Raw genomic sequence first — 16,739 nt, forward strand, 5'->3', positions numbered from 1 at the left:
ATGGTACTAATATTTCCACTGATAGGATTGGAGGGGAGGGTGTTTGGAATATTTAACAATGACCTCTCTCAGTTTGGAAATACGCTTTTTAACCCCACTGGCCTGGAGGAAAGTACACGTTAACTACAAGGAGCAGAGAAGAGCTGATGGGACCAACATTCAATAGCTGCTGACATTGCACCAAGACTCATAAACTACTATTACAACTTCTACTTCTGCAGTAGTGGTACTGTGTCACTAGTTCCCTGTCAGGTGAGCCACCTCTAATCAGTTCAATATTAATTCACAGGAATTGTCATCAGTGTGAAACAAAAGGATGATTAGATGTATTCTGTAACACTTTTATTCATTTCTCCTAATCATAACATTCAGTTTAACCCTTTCCCCCAATGTAGAGTTAAAGAGAAATTCAAAAGAGAAACTGGGGTAAATTTTTTATTTGTGACAAGAAAAGTAACAGGGTTGACAGTCATGAGTCCCCTAAGTTGGACTGGCAATTAAATGCAAAGTTCACTAACTTGTAAATGGTTAAGACAGTTGAATTATATTACACATATTTGTAGCTTGTCTATGTGAAGAAATATATATATATTTTGAAAAGTCAAGTCCTTGTTATACATCCATTAATAAGGCTATATGTAATTTGTGTTAGTGTTAGAATTTGGGTTAATTTTAGGTTTATGAATTTGAGTTTAGTGTTAGGCAATAGGGTTAGCCTCATTTTAGGCATAAGTATTAGGTTAATGTTAAGATTTACGAACAACAATAGCGTGTGCGCGTCCTGGCTTAGGGGTCAGGTGTTTGGTGTATCATTCACTTCAGATAGAAAGATCAAGTTATTTGGGTCAAGAAAGCAAGACGTATTTCTGGTTATCATGTTTTATGGCTGGCACAACAATTGAAAAACCAACTGTAGTGTTGGTGTAGACCTACCAAAGGTCGGTCTACTGTAGACCTACCGAAGGTCTATGCCAACAGCCACGAATCAGCCACACCACAACCGTGCACAAAGGACATCAGCACAATGACAGTGCCATACTGTACCATTATACTAGTCTATTGCCATTATACTAGTCTATTGCCATAATACTAGTCTATTGCCATAATACTAGTCTATTGTCATAATACTAGTCTATTGCCATAATACTAGTCTATTGCCATAATACTAGTCTATTGCCATAATACTAGTATATTGTCCTAATACTAGTCTATTGCCATAATACTAGTCTATTGTCATAATACTAGTCTCTTGTCATAAGAATATACTATAGTTATAATACTAGTCTACTGTCATAAGAATATACTATTGTCATAATACTAGTCTCTTGTCATAAGAATATACTATTGTCATAATACTAGTCTCTTGTCATAAGAATATACTATAGTTATAATACTAGTCTACTGTCATAAGAATATACTATTGTTATAATACTAGTCTATTGTCTTTACACCCATTACATGCCTTTTAATAATGTTTCTTTTTGACTGGTTTGTTGCGTACTGTCATAAATAGTTTTTTCCCCATCTAACATTGATGAATAAAACAACTGCTACAGTAAATTTTCATTAGTGCCAAAAGATGACTGTGTAGACAAATTCACTGTACAAATCTACAAAGCCCTTTGTGACAAGACTGTTGGAAGCGTGTCCTGCAACACTTTATATCACACTAGAATAATGACAGTGATTCCCATGCTTAGAGTTCAGGTGTTCTATAATGACAATCACAAATATACATATGATTACTGGGTGTCATATGCCTGAAACCCAAAGTGTGGTTCGGAATGAGGCAACACCTTAAACTAATTCTCACGACATACATTTATAAACACACGCTGCACAACCACTCAACTCATATTCCAGGTTCGATGGTAAGGTCCCCAGAGCTAATTCGCTGAATATTACGGTGAAAACCACACAGGTAAGGATTACTCACTTTTATTGTTACTGTTAATAACCTCACCACTTGTACACATTCTTAACAACACTTTATATGCATTCAGTACTTTATACATTGAGGCTACACATGTCTCAAACTCTAGGTGTAGTTACTGAAATATAAGGATATTGTGACCAAAACAGAATAATTCATTGATGCACTGCTCTCATGCATTATTTTAAGTATAGCAATTGTCTATTGTACTTTTAGGGTAAATATTAATGTGATTGGATGTTTTGTTATTATGACTATTAGCATACTTATTTATTATTATTACCCTTCCAGAAGTGTTTTCCAGAAAGTTGGATTGGTAATTTGGTGAGCTCTATAACAACTCTATACCATGCTATCTGTTAGGTTAAGATGATCTTATCCTGAGTAAGTGAATAAAACACAGAGCTTATCCAGCAATAACATTCTATTTCGTCACTTTGACCAAAATACAGATATACAAGCTTTAGTTAGTGTAACTAATTAAATAAATTATTATTTCTATTAAAAAAATGAAAAACATACAAAATGGAAATAAAACATATGAAAGAAAATATAATATTGCATTGCATTGCATCATCTTCCGCTTATCCGGGGCCGGGTCGCGGGGGCAGCAGTCTAAGCAGGGATGCCCAGACTTCCCTCTCCCCAGACACTTCCTCCAGCTCTTCCGGGGGGACACCGAGACGTTCCCAGGCCAGCCGGGAGACATAGTCCCTCCAGCGTGTCCTAGGTCTTCCCCGGGGTCTCTTCCCGGTGGGACGGGACCGGAACACCTTCCCAGGAAGGCGTTCCGGAGGCATCCGAAACAGATGCCCAAGCCACCTCAGCTGACCCCTCTCGATGTGGAGGAGCAGCGGCTCTACTCTGAGCTCCTCCCGGGTGACCGAGCTTCTCACCCTATCTCTAAGGGATCGCCCAGCCACCCTGCGGAGAAAGCTCATTTCGGCCACCTGTATCCGGGATCTTGTCCTTTCGGTCATGACCCAAAGCTCATGACCATAGGTGAGAGTAGGAACGTAGATTGACCGGTAAATCGAGAGCTTCGCCTTGCGGCTCAGCTCTTTCTTCACCACGACAGACCGATACATCGACCGCATTACTGCAGAAGCTGCACCGATCCGTCTGTCAATCTCCCGTTCCATCCTTCCCTCACTCGTGAACAAGGCCCCTAGATACTTAAACTCCTCCACTTGAGGCAGGCACTCTCCACCAACCTGAAGTGGGCAAGCCACCCTTTTCCGACTGAGGACCATGGCCTCGGATTTGGAGGTACTGATTTTCATCCCCACCGCTTCACACTCGGCTGCAAACCGTCCAAGTGCATCCTGAAGGTCCTGGCTTGAAGGGGCCAACACGACAACATCATCCGCAAAGAGCAGAGACGAAATCGTGTGGTCCCCAAACCTGACACCCTCCGGCCCCTGGCTGCGCCTAGAAATTCTGTCCATAAAAATTACGAACAGAACCGGTGACAAAGGGCAGCCCTGCCGGAGTCCAACATGCACAGGGAACAAGTCTGACTTACTGCCGGCAATGCGGACCAAGCTCCTGCTTCGGTCGTACAGGGACCTAACAGCCCTTAGCAAAGGACCCAGGACCCCATATTCCCGAAGCACTCTCCACAGGATGCCGCGAGGGACACAGTCGAATGCCTTCTCCAAATCCACAAAACACATGTGGACTGGTTGGGCAAACTCCCATGAACCCTCCATCACCCTGTAGAGGGTATAGAGCTGGTCCAGTGTTCCACGGCCTGGACGAAAACCACACTGTTCCTCCTGAATCCGAGGTTCTACTATCGGCCGTATTCTCCTCTCCAGAACCCTGGCATAGACTTTCCCGGGGAGGCTGAGAAGTGTGATCCCCCTATAGTTGGAACACACCCTCCGGTCCCCCTTCTTATAAAGAGGGACCACCACCCCGGTCTGCCATCCCAGAGGCACTGTCCCCGACTGCCACGCGATGTTGCACAGGCGTGTCAGCCAAGACAGCCCCACAACATCCAGAGACTTGAGGTACTCAGGGCGGATCTCATCCACCCCCGGTGCCTTGCCACCGAGGAGTTTCTTAACCACCTCGGTGACTTCAGCCCGGGTGATGGACGAGTCCACCTCTGAGCCCTCATCCTCTGCTTCCTCAATGGAAGACGTGACGGCGGGATTGAGGAGATCCTCGAAGTACTCCTTCCACCGCCCGACGACATCCCCAGTTGAGGTCAACAGCTGCCCACCTCTACTGTAAACAGCGTTGGTAGGGCACTGTTTCCCTCTCCTGAGGCGCCGGATGGTTTGCCAGAATCTCTTGGAGGCCAGCCGATAGTCCTTCTCCATGGCCTCACCGAACTCCTCCCAGGCCCGAGTTTTTGCCTCCACAACCACCCGGGCTGCAGTCCGCTTGGCCTGTCGGTACCCGTCAGCTGCCTCTGGAGTCCCACAAGCCAACCAGGCCTGATAGGACTCCTTCTTCAGCTTGACAGCATCCCTTACTTCCGGTGTCCACCACCGGGTTCGGGGATTGCCGCCTCGACAGGCACCGGAGACCTTACGGCCACAGCTCCGAGCGGCCGCTTCAACAATGGCGGTGGAGAACATGGTCCACTCGGACTCAATATCTCCAACCTCCCTCGGGATCCAGTCAAAGCTCTGCCGGAGGTGGGAGTTAAAGATCTCTCTGACAGGAGACTCGGCCAGACGTTCCCAGCAGACCCTTACAGTACGCTTGGGCCTGCCGAGTCTGTCCAGCTTCCTCCCCCCCCATCGGATCCAACTCACAACCAGGTGGTGATCAGTTGACAGCTCCGCCCCTCTCTTCACCCGAGTGTCCAAGACATATGGCCGCAGGTCAGATGAAACGACAACAAAGTCGATCATCGACCTGCGGCCTAGGGTGTCCTGGTGCCACGTGCACTGATGGACACCCTTATGCTTGAACATGGTGTTCGTTATGGACAAACTGTGACTAGCACAGAAGTCCAATAACTGAACACCGCTCGGGTTCAGATCAGGGGGGCCGTTCCTCCCAATCACGCCCCTCCAGGTGTCACTGTCGTTGCCCACGTGGGCGTTGAAGTCCCCCAGTAGAACGATAGAGTCCCCAGTCGGAGCACTTTCCAGCACCCCTCCCAGAGACTCCAAGAAGGTCGGGTACTCTGCACTGCCGTTCGGCCCGTAGGCACAAACAACAGTGAGAGACCTATCCCCGACCCGTAGGCGCAGGGAAACGACCCTCTCGTTCACCGGGGTAAACTCCAACACATGGCGGCAGAGCTGGGGAGCTATAAGCAAACCCACACCAGCCCGCCGCCTCTCACCATGGGCAACTCCAGAGTGGTGAAGAGTCCATCCTCTCTCAAGGAGTGTGGTTCCAGAGCCCAAGCCGTGCGTAGAGGTGATCCCGACTACCTCTAGTCGGAACCTCTCAACCTCACGCACCATCTCAGGCTCCTTCCCCGCCAGCGAGGTGACATTCCACGTCCCTAGAGCTAGTTTCCGTGTCCGGGGATCGGGTTGTCTAGGCCCCCGCCTTCGACTGCCGCCCGATCCTCTCTGCACCGGCCCCTTATGGTCCCTCCTGTGGGTGGTGAGCCCACGGGAGGGCGGCCCCATGTCGCTCGTTCGGGCTTGGCCCGGCCGGGCCCCATGGGGAAAGGCCCGGCCACCAGGCGCTCGCGAACGAGCCCCAACCCCGGGCCTGGCTCCAGGGTGGGGCCCCGGCTGCGCCATGCCGGGCGACGTCACAGGACACACAATTTTCTTCTTCATTAAGGGGTTTTTGAACCGCTCTTAGTCTGACCCATCGCCTAGGACCTGTTTGCCTTGGGAGACCCTACCAGGGGCATATAGCCCCAGACAACATAGCTCCTAGGGTCACTCGGGTACTCAAACCCCTCCACCACGTTAAGGTGGCAGTTCAAGGAGAGGTAAAAAGTTTATCTTAAAATCACTGCGAATGATATTCAGTGAGTGAGGGGAACATATTCAAAAGCCGTTTTATCAAGTTCTGAATAGGCCCACAGTATCTTCAGCACTATCCAGTCTACAGAAGGTTTGTTCTTCCAACTCATTTTCTTAGTTAAATAGTCAGGAAGTTTTTCCATGACTGTCTCATACAAAAACACCCACCAATGTCTGACCCTTCTAGATGTCAGTGACTTACAGCCTACTGGCAGTATATAGAAAACATTTAAAAGTGATATAACGCAAAGCTGCATAGACGTAGATATTTCAGTACAGAAGCTGAGGCATGCATGTAATGCACATCACCGTAATCTGACAGAGACAAAATAATTGCTATGCTGGCGTGACAGTGGATGTTTCTATAAAAGAAACACGGGGTTGGGAGAGGTTTCGGGGTGAGGTTTCGGAACAATTATATAACTTGTCACGATATGTTTCAGGATGACTTCACATTTTAATAAGTCTGCCACTCCGCCCATTCACAACAGTAGATGGTGCTGCCAACTTTATAAAAACCCTAATAATTAATTAAACACATGACAACAGATCTGACATTTTAAAAGTACAACCAATGATGACAACTCAAATACACAGGAAAAAAGACAATGTAGTATTAGGTTTAAGCTAAATGAACACATATCTGACACATATCTGGGGTATTAGGCTAATTAAGCTAACTGTTATGTCATCTAATGTCATATCAACCTCCATATGTCCTTTTGCAGCATGTCGTGGCTGTTCGCTACAGTGATGGCCCTACAGCTTGCTGCAGGTACAGGCCCAACATCCTTTTAAACCTAACAATCTATGTCAGTAAACTGTTTAACCGATTTTGAATTAATGATTTGTCAAACCAAAATATATTTGAAGTGCTATTCGATCAAGTAATTGCTTTCACTTCTCATTACCTGGAAACTGAAGGCTTTATTGAATTTGTATCTCTGAAAATCAATACTGCAGTGTAACTGAGAATGAAATCCAATGTTTCCATGTTACAGAAGCAGCAGATGAAGGTTCAGGAACAGAACACAAACTTTACATCTCTGTTGTCTAGTTTCACGGCAGCTGTACTGTGGAGAGAACAAGTATTTGATACACGGACGATTTTGCAGGTTTTCCTACTTACAAAACAAAAATCCTGAAAATCACATTGTATGATTTTTAAATAATTAATTTGCATGTTATTGCATGACATAAGTATTTGATCAACTACCAACCAATAGGAATTCCGGCTCTCACAGACCTGTTCGTTTTTCTTTAAGAAGCCCTCCTGTTCTCCACTCATTACCTGTATTAAATGCACCTGTTTGAACTTGTTACCTGTATAAAAGACACCTGTCCACACAATCAACCAGACTCCTACCTCTCCACAATGGCCAAGACCAGAGAGCTGTGTAAGGACATCAGGGATAAAATTGTAGACCTACAAAAGGCTGGGATGGGCTACAGGACAATAGGCAAGCAGCTTAGTGAGAAGGCAACAACAGTTGGTGCAATTATTAGAAAATGGAAGAAGTTCAAGATGCCGGTCAATCTCCCTCGGTCTGGGGCTCCATGCAAGATCTCACCTCGTGGGGCATCAATGATCATAAGGAAGGTGAGGGATCAGCCCAGAACTACACGGCAGGACCTGGTCAATGACCTGAATAGAGCTGGGACCACAGTCTCAAAGAAAACCATTAGTAACACAATACGTAGTCATGAATTAAAATCCTGCAGCGCACGCAAGGTCCCCCAGCTCAAGCCAGCGCATGTCCAGAACCGTCTGAACTTTGCCAATGACCATCTGAATGATCCAGAGGAGGAATGGAAGAAGGTCATGTGGTCTGATGAGACAAAAATAGAGCTTTGTTTGGAGGAAGAAGAAGGATGAGTAAAACCCAAAGAACACCATCCCAACCATCAAGCATGTAGGTGGAAACATCATTCTTTGGGGATGCTTTTCTGCAAAGGGGACAGGACGACTGCACCGTATTGAGGGGAGGATGGACGGGGCCATGTATCGCGAGATCTTGGCCAACAACCTCCTTCCCTCAGTAAGAGCATTGATGGTGGGTCGTGGCTGGGTCTTCCAGCATGACAACGATCCGAAACACACAGCCAGGGCAACTAAGGAGTGCCTCTTTAAGAAGTATCTCAAGGTCCTCGAGTGGCCTAGCCAGTCTCCTGACCTGAACCCAATAGAAAAGTCTGTATTGCCCAGTGACAGCCCTGAAACCTGAAGGATCTGGAGAAGGTCTGTATGGAGGAGTGGGCCAAAATCCCTGCTACAGGAAACGTATGATCTCTGTTATTGCAAACAAAGGTTTCTGTACCAAATATTAAGTTCTGCTTTTCTGATGTATCAAATACTTATGTCATGCAATAAAATGCAAATGAATTACTTAAAATTCATACAATGTGATTTTCTGGATTTTTGTTTTAGATTCCGTCTCTCACAGTTGAAGAGAACCTATGATAAAAATTACAAACTTCTACATGCTTTGTAAGTGGGAAAACTCGGCAGAGTATCTAATACTTCTCCCCACTTTACAGACCTTCAAGTAAACAACAGATCAAAAACAGTTGTGTGCTTGTGTGTGTCCGTGTGTCCATTATTGGATGCTGTAGCAGGTGCTGAGAACCCCACAGATATGGAGGCAGGGGTGGAGCCCCAGCCATCGTGCCCAGCCGGGTGGCATCAGAACGGGCATCGATGCTTCTCCTTCTACCCCGTCTGGGCCACCTGGGTCTCAGCTGAGGTAACACTGGTCATAGAGAGAGAAACCACAGCACAGCTCCTTCTGTTTGATTATGTGGTTAAGTTTATTTAAATGGGTGATGTGTGCCATTTAAGGGGTGCTTGGTGAAAGAAAAATACAACACCTAGAAATCCAACCTCTGTATTTATATTTCTCTTTCTGCTGCCTGCTGTCATCTGTAGCACTAAAATCTAAAAAACGTATTCAGGTGTGTTGAATGTGTAAATACCTGGAACTGAATGGGTTCTTGTCTGGAGCTATGAAACTGAACATTTGCATAGTTTTTTCTGAAACAAATGTTAAGATTTAATTTACTGGGCCCAGCAATTTAACTAAGCTCATGAGACATTTAGAAATTATTATATGGTTGAATATCATTCATTTATAAATCCTAAAAACATATGTAGCAACTCCTGTTGGCCCCTTTTAAACTTTTGCATAGATTTGTCATTCAGTGTCAGACTAGTCTCTCAAGACCAGCGAGCACAGCGTGTTTCCCTCCAGGAAATGTCCTCTTCATGTTTCTGTTAACCTCAGCTTAAATGGCCTAACACAGCTATCTCTGTCTCTTCATGCCCGAGCCTCGGCTAACACAGCGTTCTCCGTCTCTTCATGCCCGAGCCTCGGCTAACACAGCGTTCTCCGTCTCTCCAGTCCTACTGCTCCCAGCGTGGAGGGAACCTGGCATCAGTTCACAGTCCAGATCAACAGGTGTTCATCCAGGACCTCGTCAGGAAACACACAGACCAACCCGTCTGGATTGGAGGTTATAACGTGGCTCAGGTACAGTACATGCTGTCAATCATTTAGACAGACAGTCAGTCTGTCACACAAATATTCAGTCAGTCAGTCAGTCAGTCAGTGAGTGTTATGTCTTGAAAACAAAACCATGCAAGCCTAGTTCTGTCGGCCTGTGATTGAAAGGGATATTCAGACAAATATTCAGTCATTCAGTTAATTCAATATTATGTAATGTCTAAGAACCCCAAATAAGTGGTTTTAATCAGTCAATGAGTCAATTTTGAATCTGTCAATGAATCAATGTTTTTCTGTGATCAGGAGGGGGTGTGATTAGTCACTATTATTCTGTGATCAGAAGGGGTGTGTTGAGTGTTTCTCTGTGATCAGGAGGGGTGTGTTTTGTTTAGAGTTTCTCTGTGATCAGGAGGGGGTGTGATTAGTTAATGTTTCTCTGTGATCAGGAGGGGTGTGTTTTGTTTAGAGGTTCTCTGTGATCTGGAGGGGGTGTGGTTAATCACAATTTTTCTGTGAGCAGGAGGGGGTGTGGCTCTGGAGTGATGGCTCAGCATTTGAGGATTTCCCCAGGGAGGAGGAGCCCCGTTACTCTGGACACAAGAACTGTATGGAACTACACACTGGAGGTACACACATGCACAAACATTCTCCCAGAGATGTTTTTTAGACGACTAGAGTGTGATTGGTTGTTTCCTTTGCATCAGGTGGGCGGGGCTGGAATGACGCGTCTTGTGAAAAGCTGAGATTCTATGTGTGTTCGATGAAGACTAGGTGAGCATTCTAACAGTGACTTGTGTCCAGACCAGGATTCTAACCTGGTACTGTATATATTTTCTGAAAATATCAAAAGTTTTTTATAGGAATATTATAATCACTCCCCAGAGGTCATAACTCTTCGTCTAGTTATTGACCTCTGTGACCTCTGTCTCTGTCTGGTTAGATCTGATGTAAGGGCACAGTCCAGTCAGAAGAGAAAACCCCAGATTGGTAAGTGGCTACATGACAGTCAGAGGATGACAGGGATTTCAAAACATGTGACTGTTGTTATTGTCATTAGTGAAACTAGATTACATTTCCTTCTACTCTGAGGCACACTTGAACACAAAACATTCTGATACTATTTCTAGATCAATCAATCAAATGTATTTATGAAGTCATTTTTACATCAGCAGTTGCCACAAAGTGCTTTTACAAAACACCCAGCCTGAAACTCCAAGGAGCAGACAACAACAGTGTTGAATTTTAGTGGCATACTTCAAAGCAAACAAACACACATCGATTGAGCACACACTGTTGTATTGTCACATTCACATTCATTCTTATGTTACTTAAAATGCTGCATTAATGTCAGTTATGTGCTGCTTAAAGAAACAGATGATAGTAATTGGTCCAATATAAACACTAGTGGCAAGTGAAGAAATATTTGCGACAATGGGCCTTGACAACATTAATTGAAGACAAAAGAATTCCCTACTTCGGCGGTCTGTCAGCGTGTTGAAAAGACAACTGCCACTTCTCATTCAACAGATATCATAATGGGAACGCATCTCTGATCTTTTCACCCGATTTCCTCTCTAAACCTGCCATCTCTGTTTCACCTCCCCAGAGTTGGCTGCAGGTTTGAGTGTGTATGACCTCCTCTGGGAAACCAGTGAGAGAGTAGCACAGGAGACCCTCTACTCTGCCTTCCTCAGGGGAATGTATTCCAGACGTCTGCCTCCAAAGAGCTACATTGATTTCTGCCACCAGGAGGCGCTATATCTGACCAGAGTCATTTCCATGCTGGAGGTACAGTTTAACTACACACCCACAAATGAGTTGTAGGGATTGTTTGGTTTGTTCGGTTGCATTTCTGTAGTTGTATTGTCTTTATTGTAAATGTGTTTATATATATATATATATATATATATAAATAATATTGTAACTTATTTTATGTGGACAGCTGGAAGAAAAAGCCACTGCTTAATCAAGTGTTAATGGGTATCCTACCAAAGAAATAGATTTCCTTTTGGCCTGCTGTTTTAATCAGTCACATTCATTGGAGCCATTTTCATCGTAACTGTTTGCCACAGTTTGAAATTGCTGCATTCATTTTCACAAAAGAATCATAAAACCAAATAGACTCCAAGAGAAGTAACGTGACATACCCTCCATTGGGTGACAGAGAACAGAATGTACTGTACACTGTTAAGTGGTGTTGAGAGAATGATGGTGGCTGCTCTCACTCCTGTCCGGAGCTTCCCTTGATCATCTGGGAAAACTCTTGGCTTTGGAGCGGCACCTAGTGGCCTTCAGCAACACTGCAGCGGTTTTAGTAACAAATTTGCCAAGACTCTGGAGAAGGTGGACAGTTTCCCTCGCTGCTCTAAAATGTGTTAAATTTGAACAGCTGAGGGGCGAAGGGCACCGACTCAGTTTGTTTCTTCACAAATATTCTGACATAGTTCAGGTTTATTTATTTAGCTGAAGTTCAGGAAGGAAACACCTAAAATATTCCCTATCCCCTCTTTCTAATTATTTAACTCTTTTCAGTCTGCCGGTGTGTTGGCTTTTTTTGTTCACACTTACTTCCATCTCCTGCCTTCAGCTCTGCTGTCCAACCTGCTACAGGATCTGATGGGGGTTCTCAAAGTCACTGTGTTGGTTGTCTCTACATGTATAGATGGTTAGATCTGTGTGTGTGTGTGTGTGTGAGTCAGGATCTGATCAAAACAGTGCAGGGCCCGGAAGATATCAAGCTGTTTCTACAGGGAACACATCAGCTCTACCACGATTCCCTAAAGGAGTACCAGAACCAAGTTCCACAGCGCCTGGTAAGACAGTAGTAACACCTGGTAAAAATCTGTCTTGAGGCACCAGAACACAATATATATGTATTTACCTTTAAATCAACAAATAGCAATAAGAAAACTAACAAATATCAAATAAATGATTTTTTCTTATTTGTATTTTTTTATTAGAATTAAGATTTGTTAGCATTAGCATCCATCCAATACAAATCTATGGCATTTTTATAGCACGTCGCTAGACCAGTGTGATGATGAGGTTAGTTAGCATTAGCATGAATCCAATACAATCCTATAGCATTTTAATAGCAAGCCACTAATAAATCTTCTCCCTACAGAACCTGTCCTCTATCCAGCCCTCTCCAGCCATTCGTCAGTACCTGCAAAGTTTCCATGATGTGGTGAATGAGGAGCCGATCTACTGGGTGGTTTCTCTGCTGCCTAGAGCGATGCTCAGACCATACCTGGCAAAGCACCACCCCCTGGGGGAGCAGACCAGACCAGGCTCCAGCCCCTGCCTCCTCCCCTGGCTAAGCCTCTTCCCGTGCCCCTGCTACCAGTTGCCCACTAAGTGGAATGGTGAGGACCACGTGGACCAGCAGATAGGCAAGATGCAGACATATAAGTAAAGTATCTTGGTGTTGTTATAACATATTATAACTACATATTTCAAGTACTGTATCTTGGTGATGTTATAACGTATTATAACTACATATTGCAAGTACAGTATCTTGGTGGTGTTATAACCTATTATAACTACATATTGCAAGTACAGAATTTTGGTGGTGATATAACTTATTATAACTACATATTGCACATATAGTATCTTGGTGGTGTTATAACATCACAGCTGGGGCTATTCGAGCAAGTCCATTAAATTAGTTTAACTTGTTAGTTTAAATTGTGATTCTAGTGCATCATTAATTGTACTTTCACAGTCTGAACACATCTAAAAACATCCCACAAACAGCCACCAATAGAATGTTTAGAAGTGTCCCTCTCCAGGTCTCTTGTGGAGAAGTACCAGGCTGTGATTGACATCTACAAGGCTGTCAACATCTTCAGAGTCAACATGATCAATGAGAAGACGCTCTTCACCTCCAGGTAGTTTGACTAAATCTACATTCAGACAGGTCCTGATATTGATATTCTTTCTTAAATTTGTAAAGTAGATTTTATTATACAGACATAATGTCAAATTGCACTGAGATATATACCTACATTAATTAAAATGTACCTCTGTATTTATCGGGATGTTGAGCATTTGGTCCTGGCATCTTAAGTGTCACCTTAATGAGAAACAAACTATCCAGAAGCTGAATTAGAAAAACTATTAAACCGCTGGACCAACTTAGGCCACATATACTTTTGTAAACATCATAAATAAATCAATTCCTATTCATTGTGTCTTGTGACATTCATCTCAGCTGGTTTCCTACTGGTGACGAGGAAGCAGTAGAAGACCAAAACAGCCTTTTGCTGTCTGTAGAATCTGGTCCGGACTTAACAGTGAGTGACATTGATTTATGACATAACTATCTAAAAATATGTCTTCATCTTATATTAATTGATATTTTTGAATGGAAGATTGTGAGATGATTCATTGTACGCACGTCCCCCATTTGTAGTAATAAAAACAACCATTAAAAACAAACTAATCTGACCAGCCCACTGGGCTGAAGGTGGACAAGACTGGTCTGTTTCTGATACTCCAGCCAATGTCTGTTGGGTTTCAAGGGTCATGTTGTCTCATCTCCTAAATTCCCCGTTTGTAGTAATAAAAACAACCAAAAACAAACTACACTGAACAAAATTATAAACGCAACACTTTTCTTTTTCCCCCCATTTATCATGAGCTGAACTCAAAGGTCTAAGACATTCTCTATGTATATAAAAGGCCTATTTCTCTCAAATATTGTTCACAAATCTGTCAAATTTGTGTTAGTGAGCACTTCTACTTTTGAAGGTGTGGCATATCAAGATGCTGATTAGACAGCATGATTATTGCACAGGTGTGCCTTAGGCTGGCCACAATAAAAGGCCACTCCAAAATTTGCAGTTCCTTCACACAGCACAATGCCACAGATGTCGCCAGTTTTGATGGAACGTGCAATTGGCATTCTGACTGTAGGAATGTCCACCAGAGCTGTTGCCCATGAATTGAATGTTCAATTATCTACCATAAGCCGTCCCCAAAGGTGTTTCAGAGAATTTGGCAGTACATCCAACCGGCCTCACAACCGCAGACCATGTGTAACCACACCAGCCCAGGACCTCCACATCCAGCATCTTCACCTCCAAGATCATCTGCATTTTGAATGCACAGAGATACCGTGACGAGATCCTGTGGCCCATTGTTGTGCCATTCATCCATGACCATCACCTCAAGATAATGCAAAGCCCCATGTTGCAAGGATCTGTACACAATTCCTGGAAGCTGAAAACATCCCAGTTCTAGCATGGCCAGCATACTTACCGGACATGTCACCTATTGAGCATGTTTGGGATGCTCTGGATCGGCGTATACGACAGCGTGTTCAAGGTTCTGCCAATATCCAGCAACTTCGCACAGCCATTGAAGAGGAGTGGACCAACAATCCACAGGCCACAATCAACAACCTGATCAACTCTATGCGAAGGAGATGTGTTGCACTGCGTGAGGCAAATGGTGGTCACACCAGATACTGACTGGTTTTCAGACCCCCTCAGACCCCCCCAATACAGTGAAACTGCACATTTTAGAGTGGCCTTTTATTGTGGCCAACCTAAGGCACACCTGTGCAATAATCATGCTTTCTAATCAGCATCTTGATATACCACACCTGTGAGGGGGATAGATTATCTCGGCAAAAGAGAAGTGCTCACTAACACACTAACACAGATTTAGACAGATTTGTGAACAATATTTGAGAGAAATAGGCCTTTTGTGTACATAGAGAAAGTCTTAGATCTTGGAGTTCAGCTCATGATAAATGGGGGCAAAAACAAAAGTGTTACATTGTAATTTGACCACCCCTCTGGGCTGATGGTGGACAAGACTGGGCTGTTTCTGATATTCCAGCCAATGTCTGTTGGGTTTCATGGGTCATGTTGTCTCATCCCCATAATAAGATGTTTTTTGTCTCCCTCTGCAGGTAAGACTGTAGCAGAGCTGCTGTGGAATGCTGGGAGCTGTTGATGTGTGTATTTGTGTGTAGTTTTGTTTTACCGTTAAGATTAGGACCTGAAGTCCTCTGCCCCCATCAGGAACTTATGTTGGTCCCATGATGACAAAGTTAACTTTCAACTTAGGGGTTTAAGTTTAAGTCAAACTTTATGTTAGAATTTGTTTTCTGTTTAGGTGTGGGAATTATAGGTAGGTTTGGCAACAAAGTTTGACAAATTTTAGGCTTAAGTATAAGATTAATGTGGGAATGATAATCAGTCATCCTTCTTAATTAGAATACTTTATGAACGAAACATATGTGGAATTTACAGCCATGTATTCTCTGAAATCCAGTTTGGATAATGCAATTATGTGGAAAAATTGTCACATTTTGTTTCCTAATACTGAATAAAGACCTCTAGGCATAGCCTATTTAATGAACCTCTGTTGGTCGTCTTTAACTGCTCTAGCATCTTGAGAGACTGATTGGTTCACACCCATCTAAAACTAAAGACATTGATTCCTGTATTTTGAAATGTACAGATAATTGCGCACAATGTAACAACACTTCTAAATCGTCAAACTTCAATCAACTGATTCGGATCAGTAAACATAAAAGTATGAATCACAGGAACAAAGTAGGGGTCAGGTACTGTCTACTGGATGTCATCGCTAGGGGTAGCCCTCGTATGTTGAACAGGATGTACAAGTGCTGAGTGATGTTGAGAGGGATGTTCAGCAGGACGGACGGGTGAGATGGGGGAGATATAAATATAGAATTTCCATTTGCAACAATATCCACCTAAACCAGTGTTTTTTTTAACCCATAAGCAATTTTATTGGGTGTTCATTGATAAGACATTTAACCAGGTCACTTGAGACCAATGGCCCATTATGCTTTTTCGAAGCAGTCTGTTGTTGATTCTTCCACATCTGATTGCTGAAAAAGAAAGGTTGATGAACAGGTTAAATCTGTGTGTGAGTGTGTGTGTGTCTGTGTGAAGGGCAACAGGTGCATCTTGTTTTTCTCCTAAATGTACTCATGTGAACAATGAGGGTGTGATATACACTGAATGTATATCTAAGTAGGAAAACAGGTTTATCTTTATCTGAATTCTTTCCTCTTCTCCACTGCTACTCCCATGTTATGTACAATGAGTGGTTGGTGTTTTTATCTCATGTGGAGGGCAGGAGGACCTGTGGCCCTTCCTTGGCTCTCCACAAAGTGTGTATGAATCCACTATATTTCTTGGGAAAGTGAGAATCTCAGAAAGGTTGACTGTTTCTCTGAACACAGAAAACAAAGTATCATCGTCATCAGAGTTGTGTAATTATGTAAATCTATGAAGAGTGAAACCTGAGTCTGAGACAGGTTTTTTTTTTTTTATTCACAAACTCCTTAGTTATGACAATTTTGGCGGT

The 16,739-nt window shown here is 43.7% G+C and overlaps 1 protein-coding gene across 1 annotated transcript; it reads left to right on the top strand.

The window, feature by feature from the left end:
• Positions 1-87: 87 nt before the first annotated feature.
• Positions 88-15,702, top strand: LOC117593870. The gene is made up of 15 exons (XM_034290368.1): positions 88-252; positions 1,864-1,921; positions 6,615-6,661; positions 6,888-6,902; positions 8,500-8,630; positions 9,285-9,413; positions 9,907-10,012; positions 10,091-10,157; positions 10,327-10,373; positions 10,993-11,174; positions 12,086-12,199; positions 12,511-12,751; positions 13,162-13,276; positions 13,600-13,681; positions 15,307-15,702. Exons 3-15 carry the CDS (start codon positions 6,616-6,618, stop codon positions 15,316-15,318), a joined length of 1,287 nt encoding a protein of 428 aa, XP_034146259.1. The 5' UTR covers positions 88-252; positions 1,864-1,921; position 6,615; the 3' UTR covers positions 15,319-15,702.
• Positions 15,703-16,739: the final 1,037 nt, after the last annotated feature.

Source organism: Esox lucius, chromosome 24 (genome assembly GCF_011004845.1).
Source record: "Esox lucius isolate fEsoLuc1 chromosome 24, fEsoLuc1.pri, whole genome shotgun sequence".
Lineage (NCBI taxonomy): Eukaryota > Metazoa > Chordata > Actinopteri > Esociformes > Esocidae > Esox > Esox lucius.